Consider the following 22,081-nt stretch of genomic DNA (forward strand, 5'->3'; position numbering starts at 1 on the left):
TCCACTTTCCTCATATAATGTCCCCCCCCCCCACTCAATCTTTTCCTTGCGTACTATGTACTATGGTCAACGTTCTCCATTTAACAGTTGGCCATGAGTGTGTGTGTGTGTGTGTGTGCACGGGTGGGGAGGGGGGTTTAAAAAATAATATATCTCTATACATCTCAACATCTGACTGTCAGGCTTGAGCGAACAAGTCTCTGTGCGAAGCTGCCCCCCAACTGCAAGGGTGGAGAGTCACTTCAAAAGAGTTCAGTCTTCTCTTTTGTGGATGAGTCAGTCCTTCCCCTCCTTCTCTTCCTTCTCCCAGCGTATCAACGGGCAGACCAGTCCCCCCCCCCTCCCTCCCTCCCCCAGTATCCAGCCCAACCCCATCTGACTCCACCTCAGGGGTCAAAAGCAGGGGCCGGACAGATGTGTGGGTCTGTGGCTTTGTCAGTAACATTTGCCCAAAGGGGACGGGGAAGATACTGATGGTAGAGGACAGGATAGCCCATTGGTAGTGGTGGTGGTTGTAGGTATTAGCGAAAGGAGCTCTTGTGAGTGTTTGGGTGAAGAGTTCCGGGCCTCGGCCCTCTGGTTTCTAGGTGCCTCGTCTCCCATTCCCTCTCCGTTCCTTCCTCTCTGCTGTTCGCTCTCTCTCGTTCCCCCCCCCCTCTCACTTCATGTCCACGTCAAAGTCCAGCACCAGCAGCTTGGTCTCCTCGGTGCCGTTGCGGCTGCCCACCGCGCACACCAGCTTGGTGTTGGAGGCCCGGATGCGCCACACCACACCGCCGCTGCCGCCGCTCTCCAGAGTCACCAGGTTGCGGATAAACTCGCCCGTCTTCAGGTCCCACAGTTTGACTGTGCCATCGTCCGAGCTGGTAATGACAAAGTTCTTGTTGAATTGCAGGCACGTCACGGCGCTCTGGTGCTTGTGGGGACCTGGAGACGCACAAAAAAAGAGAGGAGTCAGTGAAATGTAACGTGAGGCAACGTGAGGCAAAGGTAGGACAGGATGGGTTTGTGACGAAGCGAATGAGAGATTGAGCAAGGTAGTGGGAAGGAGAGTAGTGGCAGGAAGAACATGCTACAGAGTCAAAACGGAAAGAAAAACAGCTGTGAGCTTGTGAGATGAGACGGAAACTCTCAGCTCTCGTAGTTCTGGAGCCGTTAAGCCAGTGGAATACGGCTTGCCTGCTATAGGTAAGCTCATGATGGGCAGCAATACGATGCCAGGTCTAAGGCCTGTCACTGTCACACTGGCTAACTAGCTACAGTAGACCTACAGCTGGCACAGTACAAGTGTGTTGGTGTTTTTATGTGTGTGTGCTGACAACTGGCAGGAGCCCGCATTTGGAGTGAAGACGACGGCTGCTCCTGCCTTCGCTGAAACGCCTTTATTTGTAACTGTATGTGTGCAGTGACTAAAGATTTCCCTTAGGGCATGAAAATGATATCTTAATTAAATCAATTAGGGCTATGCAAATACAAACAAGCGCAGAATCAAGTGGTGGCAGACGAACTGCTTTCACCAAGGTTGCTATAGCAGCTATTTTATTCAGACATCTTTAATTTCATTCTACTTTCACAATCCATTTGCAGAGAAAAATTGGCTTTTTGTTGAAATCTTAACATCAGTGTTCAAACAAGCTTTCATCTCTTTGCCGTTTCTCTCTGGTTAGTTCAAAGGCTATGCATTTACACAAGCATATAACACTGTTCCTGCACCAACCCCCAACATCTCCGCAACTCTCCCTCCCTCCCCGCTCTACATTTCCACAACAAAGCAGCCTGCTCTGTCATTACCTATACTCCCAGTACCTCGGCTGACAGTGAGCGCCCTGTCGTTGGCCTATTGTCTTATCAAAACACACTAATGAATGGCAGAAATTGCCCACTGACCTAATTATGTGACCTTCAAAATTCCCCAACCCTCATCCCTTCTCTGTGTACCAGCCATACCCCCTAGTCACACCCCCCCTCTTCACAAGACAGACACCCCCCCTCCCCCTGATCCCTCCCTTTCCATCCTCCGCCCTCCCTCCCTCTCTCTCTTTCTTCGTGCTCTCACTGGGGCGTCCCTTTGTTCCACGGGGTGTGTGTTGTGATTGTAGAACCAGAATACAGGGTTGTAGTTTGCTAATGAGGGCTTTTTTGGGGTGGGGCACTGGTGGTTGCTGCTGCTATTCAGCAAAGATTTCCAACCTTCCTGTGAGGCACCAGTCCTGCTAATGGGAGTTAAAACTATTTAAACACGAGACAAAGAAAATGAGACTATCTGGACTATCGGGCCCACAAGGTGTTGGCTCCATTGACATGCACAGCCAAGTGGATCATTAAGACATTCTAGCCTGTGTTTTCAGTGGACTGCTTCAAGCCGGGTCCTGTCATTTCTCAGGCTACTTATGCGCTTTCTTTGGTGATGTTTTGTTTTATTGACTCCGATTCTATTTTTGAGATTTTTTCAACAGGGCCTACGTCAGAGGGTTTCTGGTTTGGTGGACTCACCTTGCAGTGTCTGCAGGCACTGGCCCGTCTTGATGTCCCAGATCTTGACAGTGGAGTCAGCATTGCCTGAGACCAGGATGTTGTCCTTGAGCTCCATGCCACTGGTGAGCGACTGGTGCCCCGTCAGCGTGTGGATGCAGTTGCCCGTCTCCACGTCCCAGACCCTTATAGACGTGTCCAACGAGCCGCTCACCACATGAATCCCATCAAACTGGAAGGCAGAGAGGATAACGAGTTCAGCCCACGACACTTTACTCTCCATTCAGATGGTGCCTAGTCAGTTTCTAGACAAACTGAATGATGGTGAAATTTATTTCTATTGACCAGCTGTAAAGCAAGTTGCCAACTGAGGATAATAGCAAATCTCGGCTTAACCCGGACTTGTACGGTGGATGCTATGAATGCTGTCATTTCTATCCACACAGCAAAATGGAATCATATTGTTTCTATTCATAGGCTTTCGATTGAACTCATTGAAAGTAATGAATTTTATTGATCTGTGAAACCAGTTTTCCATATCCACGTCCAATACCAGAACACCAATACTTGAAAAGCCTCACAATGCAATACTGTAGAGAACCCATCTATCTGTGCAGTAAATAGTCTCCTCTCTGAGGGTGATGGCACCAGCTAAAGTGCACTGTCATCACACAGAGTGGGCGAGGGGACATCGTAGAGGACAGAGGAATTCATTAATTTCTTCACACTTTGGTTCTGTATGCACATAAAACACAGACACACACGTCTGTTTACAGGATACAATCTAAAATACAGAACGATATAAAAACATGGGAAAGAAAAAAAAAGACAAAACACCTTAGTGCAAACAATATAGATTGACTTGTTTATGGCTTTTTGCCCGCCAGGTTGGCAAGGCAACTGGCTTAGCACAACGAGTGGCATTTCAAGTCACAAAGAGTGAATGCTTTATGAATAGCTGTTCATATCCAATGAGGCTCACTTTCCGAGATTCATGGCCACATTATACTGTACAGAAATGAGACCCCTGTTGTACATATTAATGAAGACTGTAAATAGTTCAGTTCTTTATTTAATCCCAGGCAATTGGTTTGCAGGCAGGTATAGAAACATACGACACATCATATAAAAAAAGCAATGACAAGTAACAATACTGTACCATTTACACAATACAGTATTTCTATCTAACAATTAATGTAAACAAATGGTTGCGCTGCAGTGTGGAGAACAGATTCAGACGTTAATTTAATCTTGAGTGGCCTTGTTGGGGTTTATTAGTAAACGACTGGATAGACTCAGCTGGTGTACAAATCCAATCCAATCGACAAATAATGCGTCTACTTCAACCTACTTGGGTGTCTTGGATACAGACGAATGAATGTGTGTATGAAATCACCCACCTGTAATGAGTAGACTCTGTTGGTGTGGCCCTGCAGTGTGTGGAGGCAGGTCTCCGTCTCGGGGTCCCAGACTTTGACCATGAAGTCATAGGCACCGCTGACCACCCGCCGCCCGTCGTACTGCACACAGCGCACTGCGGCCACGTGGCCCATGAGGACGTGTAAACACTGGCCTGTCTCGATGTCCCACACGCGCAGGGTGGCGTCACGAGAGCCACTGACCACCCTGAGACAGACACACAAACACAAACACACAGACAGCAGGTCAGATACTTCTAGTCCTGCAGTGGCACAGCGCTAGGTTTTAATAGACAATGTTAGTCTGATGGTTTAATGTATGATGCTGGGTGTGACATTTGACACAGATAATTGTATTCACTGTGGCAGACGGCTCTAACGGTTGCCACAGAATTCAATAGGACTCTTTATGTTGAGCTACACGTTCCCATGGAAGGAATGTCTCCCTCCAGTCATCCATTTCGCAAGATTAAATTCAATAGTCTGCTCTACCTCTCATTCACACGATGACAGTTGCAGTGGAAGAATAATGAGGCAGGTGGAAGCATTTGTTGCCTCCTCACTTTGACTTTGACAGTCTCATATTCATGTTCGTACTTGCATGTACAAAAACACTCCGGAAAACACACCTCTTTTACTTAACCTGTGGCCCTCGAGCGGTGTCTTCAACCAGAATGGAAAAAAGAAAGTCATATATATACATAACAAAAAACAAAACAAACAAAAAAAAACCCAGAACATACTCTTTATTTATGAAGTGCCTTGCAGTGCTACATAGTTGCAAATCTCCAACATGTTATTCCCCATCAGCCTGCAGCTCGCAGTGTTTCCGCTGAGTGAGTAATCAAATGCTACACAAAACCTTGGTGGGCCCTAAGGCGAAAAGAGCACTAGAGTCTCCAGAGTGTAGTACTGAGTGAATGAGTGAGCAGCAGTTCACTTAAGTCTGGCTCACAGGGTCTATTCAGTCACCATGAGGCCATACGCACACTTCATAAGAGATCCTGTCCTCTCTTATAATGTTGCAAACCCTGCTCTTTTTGCTTGCTAGGGTTGCTGTAAAGTCACGCGTTATGAGTCTAATAATAATACAGCATATGGAAGACGAAGAAGAGGAAGACGCTGACATTTTTGCAAGTAAGCTCTTTGATCAACTTACTGTTGTGGCCCAAAATTATTGGTAGCAGTAGTTAGCTAATCTAACAGTACAGCTGAACAATTAATAAAAAATAAATAAATTAAAAAAAATTCCAAATCGCAACATGAACTGGATTTATAACTGGATTTCTAAACAAGGTATTTTTGTGCTCTAGGTAATTTTTTGGTGAAAACCTTTCATCATACTCAAACTCAAGTAAACAACAAGTAAATCCTGCACACTGACTTTTTTTTTTTTTAACGAAATCACTTTTCTTTAAACAATTTTAAAGTTCTAAAAAATGAATGACAAAAAAAACTTAAATCGCAATTGCAATATTCTGTCAAATAATTGCAATTAGATTTTTTGTCAATATTGTTAAGCCCTACTAACTAGCATGGTGCACATGTCCAGTGGATGGTATTAGCTAGTTTTGCATCATGTCAGAAACACCGTGGCACAATAAATACTACACAGATTTTTTTAAAATTGTACCCAGCTCCAATAACAAATGTGATAAGCTTGCCCCGTACCTTTTCTCGTGTAGGTGCATGCAGCGCACTGTTGAGGTATGCCCATAGAGGGTGTGGATACATTCTCCTGTCTCTGCGTTCCAGACCTTGAGTGTGCGGTCAGTGGAGCCGCTGATGATAATGTTGTCCCGCATCTGGGATGACCACACGCCCCCCGTGTGGCCCACCAACGTCCGCAGACACTGCAACGATGACAAGGAAGACTATGTCATTGGTTTTGAAGACATTTCATTCATACGTCTAAAAATTGAGTAAAAGAAACCAGAAAATCGTCCTTCCGAGGCTTTACTGTATGACCCCCTCCCATTCACATTCGGGAAAAAAAGACAAGTAAAATGAAATTGCTGTGACCTGAGGGGAAAGAATACTGAGTCCATCCATACCTTCTGCTGCTGTATGAGGACAAAATATCTTTCTGACCTTTCTCCGGCTTTTATAATTGCTTTTACTTATCTGTAGAAGAAGAGAGGCCTATTCATTCTTTTTGCAGAGGGGGCGGACAACTGCCTTCAATAAAGAAACTGACCCATTCCTCCTCATTAGGCATGGTAGATTAGGTATTGATTACGGCAGTTATGGAAATCTTTCTGATCAATTGAATTTGCGCCTCCACAGTTTCTCTCATTTGTACCTCGATTTAATTATCCTAAACGCATTCAATTAAAATTCTTCGGAGAGGGGGACCAAGCTGGGGAAGTGGCTGCTGACGGCTGCTACGGTAATGTCAGGTTCGGAATGCAGCGTGTCGCTGAGGTGTACAACATGTGACCCCCTGACTGCAGCTGATAAGCCGTTGAGCAGTCAGCGGCAGAGCAGGGCAAGAGGTTTTTATTGCAGGGACTGAATAAGGAAGATGGAGCTGCAGCCTCTCTTTTCCCCCTCTCTCTCTCTCTCTCTCTCTCTCTCTCTCCCCCCCCTGTGATAAAGAGAATCACTTCATTAACTGTGGGCCAATGTGACATGACCTCACTGTCAACCTCACTACAGCGTTAAAGTGTCTCTTGTTTTATCATGCTGGTCCCTTTTCACAGCTTTGTTACAGTAGTATGGAGAGTAGGCGAGGTAATATGGCAGCTAGCATAACATCAGGGAATTAGCCCCAGTCTCAAAATATGGCACCATGCATGGTAAATTTGTGATACTAAGTCGACTGATGGATTATCATAATATATCGGTATTATTTATGACGTTCTGACACAAACATGCATCCTCATTCACAATGTATTTGCAGCAGACATTGCCCACTCTTGTGTGCCACTCCGTTGCAGACCTGCAGCATGTTGTAATCATACTCTTAGGATGCAAGATTTTTCCAGTGAAACGAAGCCAGTGGTTGGTGTTCCAAGAATGGGAATCACAGTATGTGATTAGAGCCTACTCACACACTGCGTGGGAGGAGAGAATATCTGAAATGAAGGGCTTAGCAGTCTTTATCTGTCTGTGGAACAAATATAAAATAACACAGTCCTTGGCACTGAAAGAAGATTAGCATTCTTTTCATGAACCTGTGAAGGACTTTTTTTGAACACGAGGGTTTGTTACAATGCGTTTTATTTTCATTGCACTCTCTGTTCATTTAAGGATTTCATTTAAAATGGTGGGAGAATATCCTGCTATACTAGCCATGGAGCTCTGGACCAAAACAAAAAATTCTCTGGCCTTATCAGAAAAAAATACAAGAGATAAGGTCAATGAGGCTAAAGATGTATGGAGCTGATACTTTGCGAAAGTTAAAAAAAAAAAACGAACCCAGGAAATGTCAAGCCATTACATTATTATAGACACACTGCATGATTACAAAATGGACAATTACAAGCCGGCTACTTAGATATCATTAGTCGGGACACAAACCAGACTGCACGACTCTCAGAGCTTTGACGATCCAGGCTACAGTCCAATCTACATTAGGCACGCTTAAGGAACTATTCATGGAACAGCGTTTCTCTTGTTTGTCTTAAACATATTTTGGATTTATGTGTCAGTTTTACAGTAGGTTCGATGGGGGAGAGAGAGAGAGAGAGAGAGAGAGAGAGAGAGGATCATATGCAACAAAGGTCCTAAGCCATATTTTAACCCGGGACGTTGCAGGTACACAGTATGCACCTTAGCGAATTGAGCCACCAGGACGCCTCATGTGAAAGTTTTTCTCTTAGTATGCTTTTTCTGTAATCGAGTTAGAAACTAACTAAGGTCTCTGCATGTAATTGAGTTGCATCTCACGGTGGAATAAGAGAGAAATTAAATTAGATAAGACCAAAGGCATTCCTAGCTCTGTGTGAGTTACCGGCCCATGACAGAACAGTTTGCCCTTTTTCCCGACTAATATCATGACCTGTGCATTCCTTGTACTAGTGATTTGATGTGAGTACACGGACATGCTGATGCCATGTCATATTATATGCACAGATAGCTTCCCTCCGCTGACAACATCCACTCCGCAGAAAAAGGGATTAGTATGGAAATACAATAATGGGATCACTAGTGGGCGAAGATCTAAACATAAGTGCTTGCACGTGCACCCACACATACAAATGATATTTAGCATTCACCAACTTAATTTAACAATTAACAATGCAATAAGCAAGCTTAATGGGTTTAATTTCCCAATGTTTGATCAGATGGTCAATATTCTCATTCTGTGCAGCGCACCATAAGCAATCTCTAATCTCTGGAGCTTCCCATACGATTAACCACAATGAGGAGAAGGTGAGCTGGGTATCCATGCAGTTAGAGCATCTGGCAGAGGACGCCCTTCCCTGGATACAATAGCAGGAGTCCACCGTCCTGCCACCTTAGATCTGCCTGACAGCTGAGACTACTGTTGACTGGCACCACCAAGGACGTGTGCCGCTCTGTTAAGCAGCAGGCAGCCGCCTTTGAAGCAATGAGTTGTGTGCGTGTGTGTGTGTGTGTGTGGATGGAAGCGTGACATCTTTCACTGAAGCTGGAGGACATGTAAAGACAAAGGTCCACCAGGTAAAGACAGTGCCGCAAAGTATTCGCTAAGCAACAGCTGCTGCAGCAGGCAAACAAGCCCTATGGAATTCCTCCAATCCACCAACCTGAACTGTGCAAGCGAACTTCGACAGATGCTCTCATGTCACTTTCATTTCAAACTTTTCAGTGTTTGTTCAATCTCTAATGTAATAATCTGAACACAACTGCCAAGCAACAGCTCAGTTCTTTAGTAGGTGAGCACAGCATTTACAAATCCTGTGCCCATACAATCATTTTCTGATTGCCTCACATCAAAGGTGTAATTCACTATACTTCCCTATAACAAAGTAATAAGCAAATAAGGATAACTGGTAACACAAATAGAACAATAACAACTCCGTCTTAGTGTTTACTGAACCTTTTGCGAGACTAAATTGTAGTCTAATGCTAAATAACATAAAACAATTTGACAAATGATGGAGATTAACTGTAATTGAGAAATGCTGGATGAAAATGAACAAAATGCGAGCCACGTCCATGTAAACAGGCCTAAAAACCCAGACATGTGCCTTTGTTGACATAACAGAACATTTTGTTCTCAGAGCTATAAAAAACAACAAAAATAAAAAAAAACGCCCAGTGATTCTAAAAAATGCACCACCCCTAACAAATCCTCTTGGACTGAAAAAGGGAAATTGGAAAGATTCATAAAACATTTCATACAAACAACATCTGTTATGTTCCTGTTAGCATCATCATTTTAGCACTATTTAGAGATGCTCGCGTTGGGTGGAGGATAATGTAAGAGGGAACATCGCTACACTAATTCAGTCTACTTTGTCCCAACACGGGACAATGTTTTTGAAGGCTGTAAATTGAGGAGGCTGAACACACGGTTTCGGAGGGAGGAGAGCACATGTGGCCTAGAACAAGTGTGTTACTCCTCCCCTATCCTTTGGCACAATCTGTCTACCTACTCTGTGACCATTCTCCCTTCGCATCATATCCATTTAATTCCTCTACCTACAGTGCAGGCAGACCAAACAGCATTTCAAATCTTTCCTCTAAAAAAAAGGACAAAATTAACTGCTGATCTCCGAGTGTGTGAGCTGGAGAAAAAGATGGACTATGAGCCAATTTGCCCTAGTAATGTAAATTCTTCTCGCAACTCATTACTGAATCGCAGTATGACTGAAAAATGACCCAAATCCAAACAGATGATGTTTTCAGACCTTGTGGGTGTTGAAGGACGGAGGAAGGAAAACTGAAATGAAAAGAGTTTTGGTGTAGCCCCAACAAATTAAAAGGTGGCACTTTGGAAACTGAAATGAGTGTTCCTCAACTCTGATTATCATTGTCTTGATATCTCTTATCGATCCATTTGTGAGTAAGCCCTTAGTTCAGGCGCTGGCTGCTGAGAGCTGGGAGGAAATGGCTGCCCTGAGCTCTCAGTGAGGCTGGGGGTTTACGCCGCTTAAGCTGGGCCTTGGAGTGGAATGCTGAGAGGTAACAGACAGACACACCAAGGTCAAACAAATCGCTTTTAAAAAGGAACGGTATGGTGTACATATTTTGCAAACATCTTGGCTATTTACAATACAAGGAGAAGAGGAAAGGATGTGTGTGTGTGTGTGTGTGTGTGTGTGTGTGGAAGGGGGGGTATCACCACCAGAAGCATCCAAGGGCCGTCAGAAAACCCTCCTGTGTTACGCCTAGAGATCACTGAGGGTCTGTAAAGGCCTGCCGAGGGATGCCGAGAGATCCACCGTGGGATGTGCTCTGACTACAGTCCCCACACAGAAACTGATTTAGGCTTATCTCTTCTTCCACTCACAACTATTCGTAAACATACAATTCTATGGCAGATTTCGTACTGCAAAAAGCATGCATACACTGTGTGACCGTGATGCCAGGCTGAACGCAGGGTGGTAGCAGAACAGCAGTTCAGCCTGCTGGTGATGTGACTCATCACAGATGTTCTGACCTACACAACCCAATATGGAGCCACTGCAGCTGTAACTCAACGACTTGTCATCCAGATATTAGCCGTACCGTGAAGGAGAGCCAATCCGTGTTCCATGCCTATCAGATGACCTTGGCAAGATCTGTTCAGATCAGCAAATGCTGTGACTGATATGCGTGTAATCACTGCTTGGCTGGATGCCAACGTTACTATCTGTAAGAGTGAGCCTTTGCAGCAATGAAAAGGAAGCTCATGTCTTCCCTCTTTGGTCTATCGTGTCCAATAGAAAGAGGAACTTACTGCGGTGTGATCATGCAGAATATCCATTTCTCTCAGGGCTTTTCTTTCAACCTAGTTTTATTTTTGCCAAATGAAGTAGCGTGATCACAGCTGTGCTGTGGTCCCAGTCTTATCCAATTTACTTGCACTTAAAAATGCAAGGAAGATAGAGTGGAAAAGAGAAATGTGCAAGAACTGTGTACTGAAGAATTTCAATAAGAACTCCAGTGAAAATGAAGTCCAACACAGGGACATGGAAGCATGGTGATTAATTAGGATCTGTGAACCTTTCTTGAACACCACACTACAACCAACGCCTTACTTTCTAACACACACCATAAAGCTGCAGCACAAGGTTTGTGTCACTGCATCAGCCTCAGCTATGAATACTAACAGTGCTTGCGGACCTGCGCTGTGTAGCAAGTCATGGCTCTGCAAAATGGCTAAATGTAACGGGAAAGAATAGAGGACAAAATGGAGTCTTGCCAGGATGGTTTTATGTGGCAGAGCTAATGTCCGCAATCAATAACCATCAGGTCAGGGGGGTGTCACACGAATGAACAGTGAGGTGCTGGGAGGCAGCAGTTCCTTGTGTTTGTATCTATCCTTGAATGTACAACATGGTACAAATAAGAATCACTGGTATTCTTTATTACAAATCTGGACTACTGAGTAAAGCATGCAATAATCGAGACAACTCCTCCTCTTCCAATTCCTGATCAATAAGTCTGAAAAATTCATGAAGTTTAATGAACCTCTTAGAAACTGAATAGCATGCCTACAGTCCATTAACATCTGACTGTACAATAACTCCAAAGATGCAGTGGAAAACTAAGCCATTAAGACTAGGGGAGAAAGCAGGAGTTAGAAAGATAGTTAACTCTTACCTTTCCTGTGACGGCCGACCAGACCTTGAGCGTGTTGTCGTCAGAGCCGCTGACGATGCGGTTGCCACAGAATTGGAGGCAGGTGATCACATGGTCATCGTGACCTTTCAGCACCTTTGCGAGGGGACAGATAAAGAGAGGTGCAGTGAGAAGGACATGCAAAAGGGGGAAATAGATGGGTGGACGCAGAATAACAAAGCAAATGTCAAGAACTGAGGTGGACAATGACAAGTCTGCGGTGCTTTATACATCAAAGGAATGAGGAGATGAGAGGCAAATGTCATCAAGTGCTGCAGGTGTACACAGCTCTTTCAACTGAGCTGCATGCGAATGTGTGTGTGTGTGTAATCTCTGCTGGCTAGTACTGGGTCACAGGACTGCTACCTCAGCAAATGACAGACCACACTGCATATGCAAAGGAGTATGAAGAGCACAGTAACCAAATTTATATCAGCGGCAGTCCAGAAAAACCTGCGGCCGTTTCAAAATGAGCAAAAGCGTACAAGGCCCATTAAGGATTCACTCTACCATGCTAGTCATGCTTTATGGAAAACTTCTGAACAGGCACAAGACAGATGGAGTCTTTAGTTTAAAAGAGAGGAGGAATGAGGCCATCCTGTGCTGCAGCTCAATTATAATTCCAAACCATACTGTCGGGCATGGAACTGACCCATCACTTGCTTTCCTCAACTCAACACTTCAGAGCCTTATCGAACAGTCTGGTTTTCTTTAATTCAAAGCCATTTCATACCAAATCTGTAATAGCTTAGTATCAAGTGGGCTGATGAGATGTACTGAGGCCAAGTTGCGGGGAATGGACTGAATTTAAGTTTGAAGAAAAGACTACCTTGGGTGATTTGAGGTCCCCTCTCCTCCAGTTAGTGTCTATCCTGTGTTGCCTGATGTAGGCACTCTTCCAGGGGCTGTGAGTGACAATTTTCTTCTTCTTGAGAGACAGAGGCTCATCGATGCCTGTTGAGAGAGAAGGAAGCTCATAAGACTGTAGGTTACGGAGAGCACAAATCTAGGATTTATCGAGTATGTCCTTGGTAGTTTCAGAATGCTCCTATTGGCCGACTACATGTTGGCTGCCTGCATCTGTTGCAGAGACTTAAGACTCACCCTCTTCCCTGCATTTCTCCCTCCACAGCAGGTTGTCTTCTGCTAGGATGCGCCAGTAGCGACACGTCTGGGCTGCTTGGAGGAGGTCCTTCGGTTCCAGGAATGACAGCACATACAAAGCCAGCTGTTGAAAGACGAGGAGGAGGAATGTGAGAGGTGTAAATGGAGAGGGTAAGAGAAAGAGACCCCATTATTTACTACAGGGGGTGGGACAAATAACAAAAACACCACATGAAAAAGGACTTTTTAAGTGAATATATCAATCACAATTACAAAATGAACAGAAAATTATGACAACATATGCCAAACACGGACAAAACTGCACTAGAAAACAGCAACAGTGTTTGCAACTTGAACCTCACTGACAGGGATAGATGGACAAATAGGGTAGTTGCTAAATACCACAAAATTATGGCCTCAAAAATTACACCTCTGTGACACAGTCTTAACAAAAAGTGAAGACTGGGAGTTTCACAAAGCTGGTATTAACGTCATTTTGAAACCCAAGGTCAGCGCACAAAGATGCATAAGCTTTTGTAAGGAGCACAAAACCTGGATCCCTGAGCAAAAAGTAATATGGCCTGAAGAGTGCGAGCAACAGAGTGCAAAGTAGATTTCCACCTCCATCTCTCAAAGAACCAAAGGCTTTTCCATCTTGTCCAATATCACATGTTACATAGTTCAGGACATGTATGACGGCATTCCGAGGAGGACTGAAGCCGTTTTGACAGCTAAGGGTGGCCGTATTCCTTATTAGGTACTTGATTTTCATGTATTGTTAGGTTTTTACATTATTTTGTCTTCCCCCTGTAGGTTTTCATGTTTTACAGTTTAGTTTTAGTATGACTCACTTGCCCCATACAAGACCCATCCCAAACCCTGAGACATTTCAATCACCTGAAAGCCTGTGTAAGCCACTGGTCATTAGCAGGGCTTGAGGACATTTCAAGAGTCAATGATTGCTTCTTGAGCCAGTTACATAACCGAGTGCACAATCTCTCCAATAGTCTCCATTTCAACCATATCTATACTATAGCCCTGAGGATTGTCCTGTTGAAATTACTTTACTCTGCCAACCCCACCCAATATACCTCCAGCAGCTCTGTTAGAAAGAGGGGGGGGGTGGGATTATCAAACGAATGGAGGCAGAATGAACAAGATGGAAAAAGGAAAAACAGCAAAGGGGAAACAAAATGAAAGGAGAGAGCTTAGGCCTCTCCCATATCCTAGTCTGAACACACATTATCTCAGATGTTAGGATTTGGCCTTGGAGCAAGCGGTGCTACTGACACCATTAAACCTCACATAGCACTCCCTCACTCTCCACTCTTCTCCTCCATTCCCCTTGCTGTACACATGTCCCCCTCATCCCCACACCTACGAGACAGAGGCAAGGTGTTAAGCGTTCGATCAGAGCTACCAAGTATGGTGGATCGAGGATGGTTTGGAAGAATCCCTTATGTGGCGCACCAATGCCACAGAATGTCTGTGTTGTCACTCAGTCAGTGTAGAAAAAACACCTACTAGAGATGTTGTTTGTTTCCCTTGAATGCTGTGGCAGCTGACAGGGACAGGAGAAGGGCTGGACAGGACACTATGTCTCTATGAGCCATGCTCATTCAGAAACAATCATTCAGAAATCACCCACAAAGGATTCCCATGGGAGTTTGGGGCAGGAGAAAAGAGGTATGGAAGAGGAAGGGGAGAAGGCAGACAAGAGAGAGGAAGGAGTGGGCTGAAAACAGAGAAGGGGATTCAGGAACTCACCTCTTTGGGCAGCAGGGAGATGAAGTCTCGCTGAAACTGTGGCTCGATCACCTGCATCATGTGCTTGACTTGTGTGGGCTCGCAGCTGTCAATCAACTCATCCAGCGCCAGCAGCTTCTCTGGGCCAGTCCAGCTCTGGAACACCCAGGACAGAGGAACGGGTAAGAAGGAATATAAAATATTAAGTGTGCTTGTGCAAGTTTGATCTCTACACATACTTTGTGTGGAGTGCCTTGGAAAGACACGGCCTTGAATCCTAAAATGCAAAGGTGGGTGTCACTGCATCTGTAACACGTTAATGTGCCTGTGTGTATACTATGTTCTTTCCACAGCAGTGAGCTGCCTGAGGCACCTGCCCTTCTCTGGCTGCCAACACATTAAAGGGTCATTTACACATCAAGAACCAGCCTCTATCAAGTATGTCATTACAGCTCTGTGGGGGGATTTCTCCTGGATGAATATTCAGTTGCTGTTTAAATCTGGCTGTAGGACGGCACTTTGTTGGACCTAGCAGCATAACAGTTGTTTTCCTGTGAAGGAGCACAGAACTCTAACAATGATTACAGGCTATAAGGCTGGATGGAAAATGTGGCGCATGCAAGCCACCTGTAATTTGGCAGCTAAAAGCTCTCGCCAGAGGTGCTGGCTCTGAAGGTAATCAGGGGGTTCAAACAACTCCCTGCTCCCTGCCATAAGGAGGATCAGTCAATGGCTACTTACTTATGAGTTGCATCATTGTTTATGCCACAGATTATTAGCACATTGGTTCAAACAGCATCATGAAAACACAGGCTGACAATTCCCAACCAGGGATGGGAATGATTATTTGTTTACGCTACTAGTTAACCTTCTAGCAGACCATGAAATTACCAGTCTGTTAAACTACATTCATCAATTTACTTGCCAACTCTTCTTTGTACTTGGTGTTTCTTTATTATTTTAAATATATCTCTTGCCTCTCTCTAATTTGGCATTGGCTTAAAGGGTTGTGATTATTTTCCCATTGAACTTTTAAGAAAATTAGTTTCTTAAAAGTTTCAGACTTTTTCCATTAATGGATCCCTACGGGGCTGCAAGTATTGCAGGCTGCTGCTGGATGTTATTCTAGAGTCTACAGCTAAACAAAAAATCCACCTTTGTATACTCTTGCACTAGATATCAGTTTCTGATGTTCAATTCATTTCAGAATTATTTTGTGATGAACTGTCTTAATTAACTTTTTTGGTGTACCAACTTCTCCTCAACCTGCCTCGTCTATTTCAGTTAGTGATTTCACTAATTTCCCAGAATGACTTTCAACAACCCCAAACAACTGGGTGTGATGCAGACAAAGTTAATACCTGTCATTATAGTGCTGATACATGGACATGTAGGGTAATCAGGCTGGCTACTCTACTGTGTGACTAACCATTATGATGGGCTGTTGATTACTGTTGATATAATACTCTCACTCAGACATTCAGGGAATATGTGAACTATTTGTAGCAATTGCCCGTTTAATTTGATACTTTTGAAATTGCTTTTCTCAGCCCTCAGAAAGACTGCCACTCTGAATACAGATCACAGAAGCATTGTGCCTAAAGTTAAAAAACATTCTGTTTTGCTCCCAAATCAAATTGCCTGCAGCAAGTATAGTCAAGTTGAGCTACAAAGACACTGAGGAGGCAATGGCAAAATCCTTCTATGCCAGTGGTACCTGATTGGCCTTGTATTGTTGTTTAAATCAAGCTCAGTACTAAATAAGGAGTTTGGACTGCAAGTATAAGCTCAAGTCAACCAACGTATTATTTTACTCAATTATATAGATTGTTAAGGCTTCATGATAGGCTGGGATTTAACCATTTGGCGACCAGTGGCCTACACATTGGTGTCAATAGAGAGACTAATAGACTACGAGGCTCAACTTATATTCACTTAACATCAGTGGCAACTGTTAAAATTCCCATCCCTAAATTCAATCAGACAAAACTTGTTTAAGATTTTACAAAAATGGGCAAAACATTCTTTGTAGCGATGCTGCTTTGGAGCAGCTTTGACTTCTCACATGCTTTATGGCCTACAGGCAAGGACTGGATTGGGGAATGTATAGAATGTATGTTTGAGGTTTGGCTGCCTGTAGCTGCCTGGGTTGTCAGATTAAAGACAGTGGGCTGAGGACTGGTTGAAAACACACAGTTGTCACAGGCAGACCCAGCAGTTCAATGATAATGACTTTGGTCTCTTTAAAGCAATAAAAATGCTATCTTCATGAATTGCTCAGACTCCTGGAATCATTAGTCTAAAAATGAAAAATTTGGCCTTTTCAGTTTGTGTTTCTATAGACACTGTTGCTCTAATCACAAGAAACATAATTCCATAACATCAGAAAGCTGCTTCATTCACCAAATTAGAGACGGAGAGAAAGTTAGCCAGGCAAACACGAGAGATTCGCTGACTAAGCCCTTGCGCAAGCTGCCAATGAGGTCTTGACATTTCGTTGCATTTAAGGAGCCATTATCTTGTACACAATGCTTTTAAGGCAAAGAGCAAAGCTATAATTTATTCCCATCTATTTTCCAAAAGATTATATTTATGACTGGTACAGTTGTTTCAGATACAAAGCCGACTACACACACACACACGCGCACACACACACACATACACACACTAACTTGCATAAATAGGGCAGCTTTATTACAGAATGGGCTAATTCAATTAAAAAGCAACTGTTTCCTTTAAGTTTACTCATGAACTCAAAATTATCAATGTCAAAACAGATCCAGGTCTTTAAATTCCACAGACTCACCTGACCAAAGCCTAACAGGTCTTTGTTGCCTCATCAAAAGCCAGAAAAGACAAACTTGTGGGGTTCATGGTTAACATTTTTTGGACAATAGGTACGATTCTGAATTTTTCACTGTCCCAAACATAAACATCTAAATACATTATCACATCATTATCATTCATGGGTTCAGCTAAAGGACTCAGTTTGTTTTGTCATATTTAAAACCTCCATGCTGTGACATATGAGCCTAAGTTTGACATCCAACCTTACACCTACGGTCACTGAAGCGGTGTGATTGTATACTGCGCTAATAGTCTGACAGCTGCCTAAAATATTACACGAGGACAGGGTCAAATTAATGACCATACCCTACAAAGTTGCTGAACTGTCTGAAAGTCAGAAACTTTTCACAATTTTCTCTCTTCAACGTTGCTCATCACAAACCCAAAGTGACTTCTCAACGGACCCCAAGTCTGCACTGCTATCCTTGGACAATACACTGAAAGAAACAGCAAGGTGGAGCTCCAAATCCAGTACAAACTCAAACCATACTGCAGCACCCTTTGATGAGGAAACTAAATGTTGTCATGAACTTCCTGCTATAAAACACTAGTGGGCTTTAGAGGATCACAGAGGACAACATCTGTTCAACTTTGAAAATAGATCATAAGGCTGTGGTAGAAAAATGCAATCTGGGAACTCTGCTTTTTAGTCTGAACAGGTAGGGCTAATTCCAATTCCACGCTACAGTGCCTATGGTAATGTGGTGGGCCAGAACAACAAGGCAGCAATTATCTCTGAGACTAAGTGAACATTGATTGGGCACAACATCTGCTTTTTGATGAGCTTTTGCTCGAGGGCTCAGAGCCGCCCATGGGAGAGGAGGAATGGACAGAGGAGGAGGAAACACTGCTGCGCGGTGGAGAACTCACCTGAAATATTCGGAGCCATTCTTGAAGACCCGTGGGTGGCTGGATTGAGGTGATGCGCCGTCTCTGTTGCCCCTGACCATTGACTGCTCTGATGTGACCAAATGTGGTGGGTGTGGCTGGGCATGGGACGATTCCTGTTGGGCTGCAATTTATAGAAAAAACATAAAATTATTCACCTTGGAGGGACAAATCAAGAATGTCATGAGATTATTACAAAAAAAAATACAGCAGACACTAGCAGTAGGATGTGAAAGAACTGCTTTCCGAGAGAAAGATTAGAGAAATTTTGAGGATATAATATTAATGAGGACAAAAACAATGGGTATTAACACAGTATTTAGGGACATTTATATAGACAAGGTGCAATTCTGCAAAAACTTTTGCAGATATTTCCACTACCAATTAAAATGACAATGGAAAGAACTGTCTTGTGGGATCACTGAAAGAGCAAATACTGGGCAGCTGGATTTTTAAAGCTGGACTCTTTTGATACCAGAATTTCTCTGACACTAGAAGCATTCCTTGCTCATTATTGATTTAATAATAAGAACTCCAGCTGAAGGCAATTTATTCTGCGAACCAAATTAAAACAAAAATAGTGGTGTTTTGGGTCATTTCCTTCTTTAGCCTTATTCTTTTTTCATTGTACACAGGCTATTTCCAATTACATGGCTATATTGTTATAATTTAGGTCAAGATCTCTTTAATTTAGATAGTCAAGACGCCATTTCTTGCCATCAGCACTGACAGTAACTATATTATTCTTACATAATTCAAAAATGTATGCTCTGGGGACATATTACCAGTTATGGTCTAATTGGAACAAGGCATCTAGTAATAAAATAGAAACTTCAGTTTGCATCGATAGATTGTGGCTTGAGACCAACAAGGATATCTTTAAATATCATATTTAATTGAGTTTCAAACTGAACGGCATCCTGTGAGTAGCAAAAGGAAAAGCGGATTTGAGTTGCATGTCTCAAGTCACACGGTACACACTGAAACGACAAAGATAAGGAAAAACCTCAACAACAGATATTTCCTTTAAGATGCTCTTGAGATAATCTTTTGGCTCAGACTACAAAGTATGCACAATTCCAAAGATCTCTGTTCAGTGTTGGCCTCCCCTCTCGCAAGAAACAGGATCTGAAGGGCAGCACAGGACTTCAAAAGGCACCCGTGTGCTCTTGCAATGTAGGGGCAGCGAGAGAAAGCAACCAGTGGGCAACCTCAGTACTTCTGATTCTGCTTGCTGGCAGGAGAATGGGAAGCCGGAATCTATTTCTTAATGGATTCATCTTTAATGGGATAGGAAGCTGAGACAGGGCCAATTACACGCCAGTGTTGCCCGTGAAGTGGCTGTGTTCAGTCAGAATATTTTCATGTGTCTTCATGGGATTGTGTGTCTTCATGTGAATACATGCATTAAATATTCAGGGTTTGAAGAACATCTGGGACTGCCGACTAGATGTTGCTGATATAATACCATGATGTGCACAATCATTTATCATCATTCTATTTAATTCCTCATCTATGAGGATAGTAGATATGCCATCTTTGTTCATATCCTTTGATTTCATTCCATGATAGGCTGATCTATGTGTGTAATGCACTTTAAAGCAAGGAGATTAAGGCTTTCAAGGGTCAATTTCAATTACTCTCTTCTGGCCCAATGTGGGGGAAAAAGCGGGACATTGCAGGACAGGAAAAGCGAAGACTTTAGAAGTCGGCATGTCTCCTTTGTGCAGTTGGAGGATCAAATGGGTGGAATGTCAGTTCTTTTACCTTGAATACTCAGGGCCTTTGCAGGGCTTTTTTCCAGAAGGGAAAGATCGGACCTCGGGGCCATGGTCCAACTTTCTCTTCATCTGCAAGTCAAAGAGAGAGGAGAGAAAAGGAAAAACATTAGAGACCATCACAGCAAAACAACCAACATAGAACCCCAGCTTCTACACAGCATCCCTCTGAAAAGTAAATACAAGTGTGCAGATGTATGCCACACAGAATTTGGTTTGAGATGGCAGTTCTGGCGTGTGTTGTATAATTCATCGTATTTACTCACTCTCTCCTGATTACTTTCTTTCAAAAACAGAGAACACAGTCACCTCGCTCATAAGTGATAAGCCAGCTCTCGAGAAGCAAATGAGAATTTGAGAATATGCATGGGAATGGCGCTTTGAAGAACTGGCACTGCAGAAGCAGAGATCTGCTTTGACAATAGATACAGCTTCTATTAGCATTATGTCTCAAAATTCAACATTTTAAAATACACCAAATCCCAGCAAACTCTTGTCAACAGATTTAAGTAAATAGGACATTAAACCTGAATATATAGTGTTGCCACGTTTTAACATTTTCCACCATGAATTAGAATATGACATGTCTGTAGATATAGGAACTGAATGTTACAAGGTAGCAGGATACAAAGGAGGTGCACTAGCTTGTTTTACACTCATAAGTTTTATTCTGATTACAGTCCACATTGGAGGCACATGACAGGTGAGGGCCGACATCAGCGAACACCCAGACATCCCAAGATATACAGAAGTGAACGTTCATATACACATGGCCAAATGTGTGCACCCAAAACTTCAAACACACTGCATACACGCACACAAAATAACCATGCAGTAGTAAGCAAGGCTTGTTCCGGTTGGGCACAGACTGCAGTCTTTGGCAGAGAGGACAGTTTGATTTATATTGATGCTTGGGGAAGAAAAATAGAGCAGCTCCATTCTTTACCGTTCTCTTTCTTCGAGCAGACATGCATGTGTGCACAGCACACAACCCCCTATCCCAAACACACTCTCCTGCACCGATGCCAAGCTAGAACCCTGTTACCGACTACCCAATTGTGTAAACAAAGGACTCTGTGTAGGGGTCTGTGCGAGCCGGATTTCTTCATCCCGTGCCCGCCACTCTAGCCAGGGTTCCTCCCGCACATGCAAGTGATCGCCATCTCAGTGCCAGTCCCTCATGAGTAAATAGACTAACCGAACCCTGAATTAAAGTGTCTGGACAAAATAAAAGATACGTGACAGACTGACCATATTCTCTGATTAATAAAAGATGCTTTATATGAAACCAAAAGCTAAGCTGGATTTGATCATGGTCCTATAGTTTCAGTCTGAAGTGAAGCCACTGATCCTACACACAGAGACAGCCTGTCCTCTCAACACTCCATCTGTGCCAAAACAGCTGCAGGCACATCACTACAGTGCAAATATTAACCAAATATTTAAAAAAAACAACATTCAGAAATGGCGGGGTGTTATTTGAGACCCTGATGTAGGGATTAGTCTCCAGTCAAATGTTCCGTTTTACTGGTAAATATTGATGAGCTGGAAGCAAGTCACTAAAGGCTTGACCAAAGCAGTGCGCTCCTGCAGTATAGGCTAGGCTACATTTTGACAAACAAAATAGATGTTGCCATGCATTATGCACATTGGTGATCTATTCCTACACTATAACAATTTTGTCCACACGGTTGTTTTGCATTACTTGTAGAACAGACCATTGAAATCCATGCAGGTCTTTGTCAAAACTATCCAGCAGCAGTTTGTTTACCCTTCTACTCCTGCCTGTTGTGCGGCATGAGACAACCTGTTTTGGAAAATTTCTAGGGGGACTTGCTTCTGTCCTGCCATTATACAGCCTCCTAATGGCCTGCTGCAAGGGGCCCAGAACCACATTTAAATGAAAACAGTTTTTGATGCCAACAATGCGCTTTTGATACATTTATGCACTGACTGCATTGTACTCTATGCAAGGGAGGAGCACTGGTGACATGGCTTTGAAGGTGAATTTACTTTGCATATATTGTGTGATTTCAGGGTGACATGATTACATGCCTCTCCTTGAGATGTGTG

General features: G+C 43.4%; 1 protein-coding gene across 2 annotated transcripts in view; it reads right to left on the reverse strand.

Moving 5' to 3' along the window:
• Positions 1-360: 360 nt before the first annotated feature.
• The window catches only part of fbxw7 (F-box and WD repeat domain containing 7), a 147,944-nt gene continuing 126,223 nt past the window's right edge, over positions 361-22,081 (reverse strand). For both annotated transcript variants that reach the window (XM_071923391.2, XM_071923393.2), the window contains 10 exons: positions 19,998-20,080; positions 18,213-18,354; positions 14,517-14,651; positions 12,750-12,873; positions 12,475-12,599; positions 11,628-11,741; positions 5,562-5,743; positions 3,873-4,098; positions 2,494-2,704; positions 361-927 (listed from right to left, as the gene is read on the reverse strand). In XM_071923391.2, coding sequence (XP_071779492.1) covers positions 659-927; positions 2,494-2,704; positions 3,873-4,098; positions 5,562-5,743; positions 11,628-11,741; positions 12,475-12,599; positions 12,750-12,873; positions 14,517-14,651; positions 18,213-18,354; positions 19,998-20,080 — 1,611 coding nt within the window. In that variant the 3' untranslated portion in view covers positions 361-658. The remainder of the gene's footprint in view (positions 928-2,493; positions 2,705-3,872; positions 4,099-5,561; positions 5,744-11,627; positions 11,742-12,474; positions 12,600-12,749; positions 12,874-14,516; positions 14,652-18,212; positions 18,355-19,997; positions 20,081-22,081) is intronic.

This window comes from Centroberyx gerrardi, chromosome 3 (assembly GCF_048128805.1).
Source record: "Centroberyx gerrardi isolate f3 chromosome 3, fCenGer3.hap1.cur.20231027, whole genome shotgun sequence".
Taxonomy (NCBI): Eukaryota; Metazoa; Chordata; class Actinopteri; order Beryciformes; family Berycidae; genus Centroberyx; species Centroberyx gerrardi.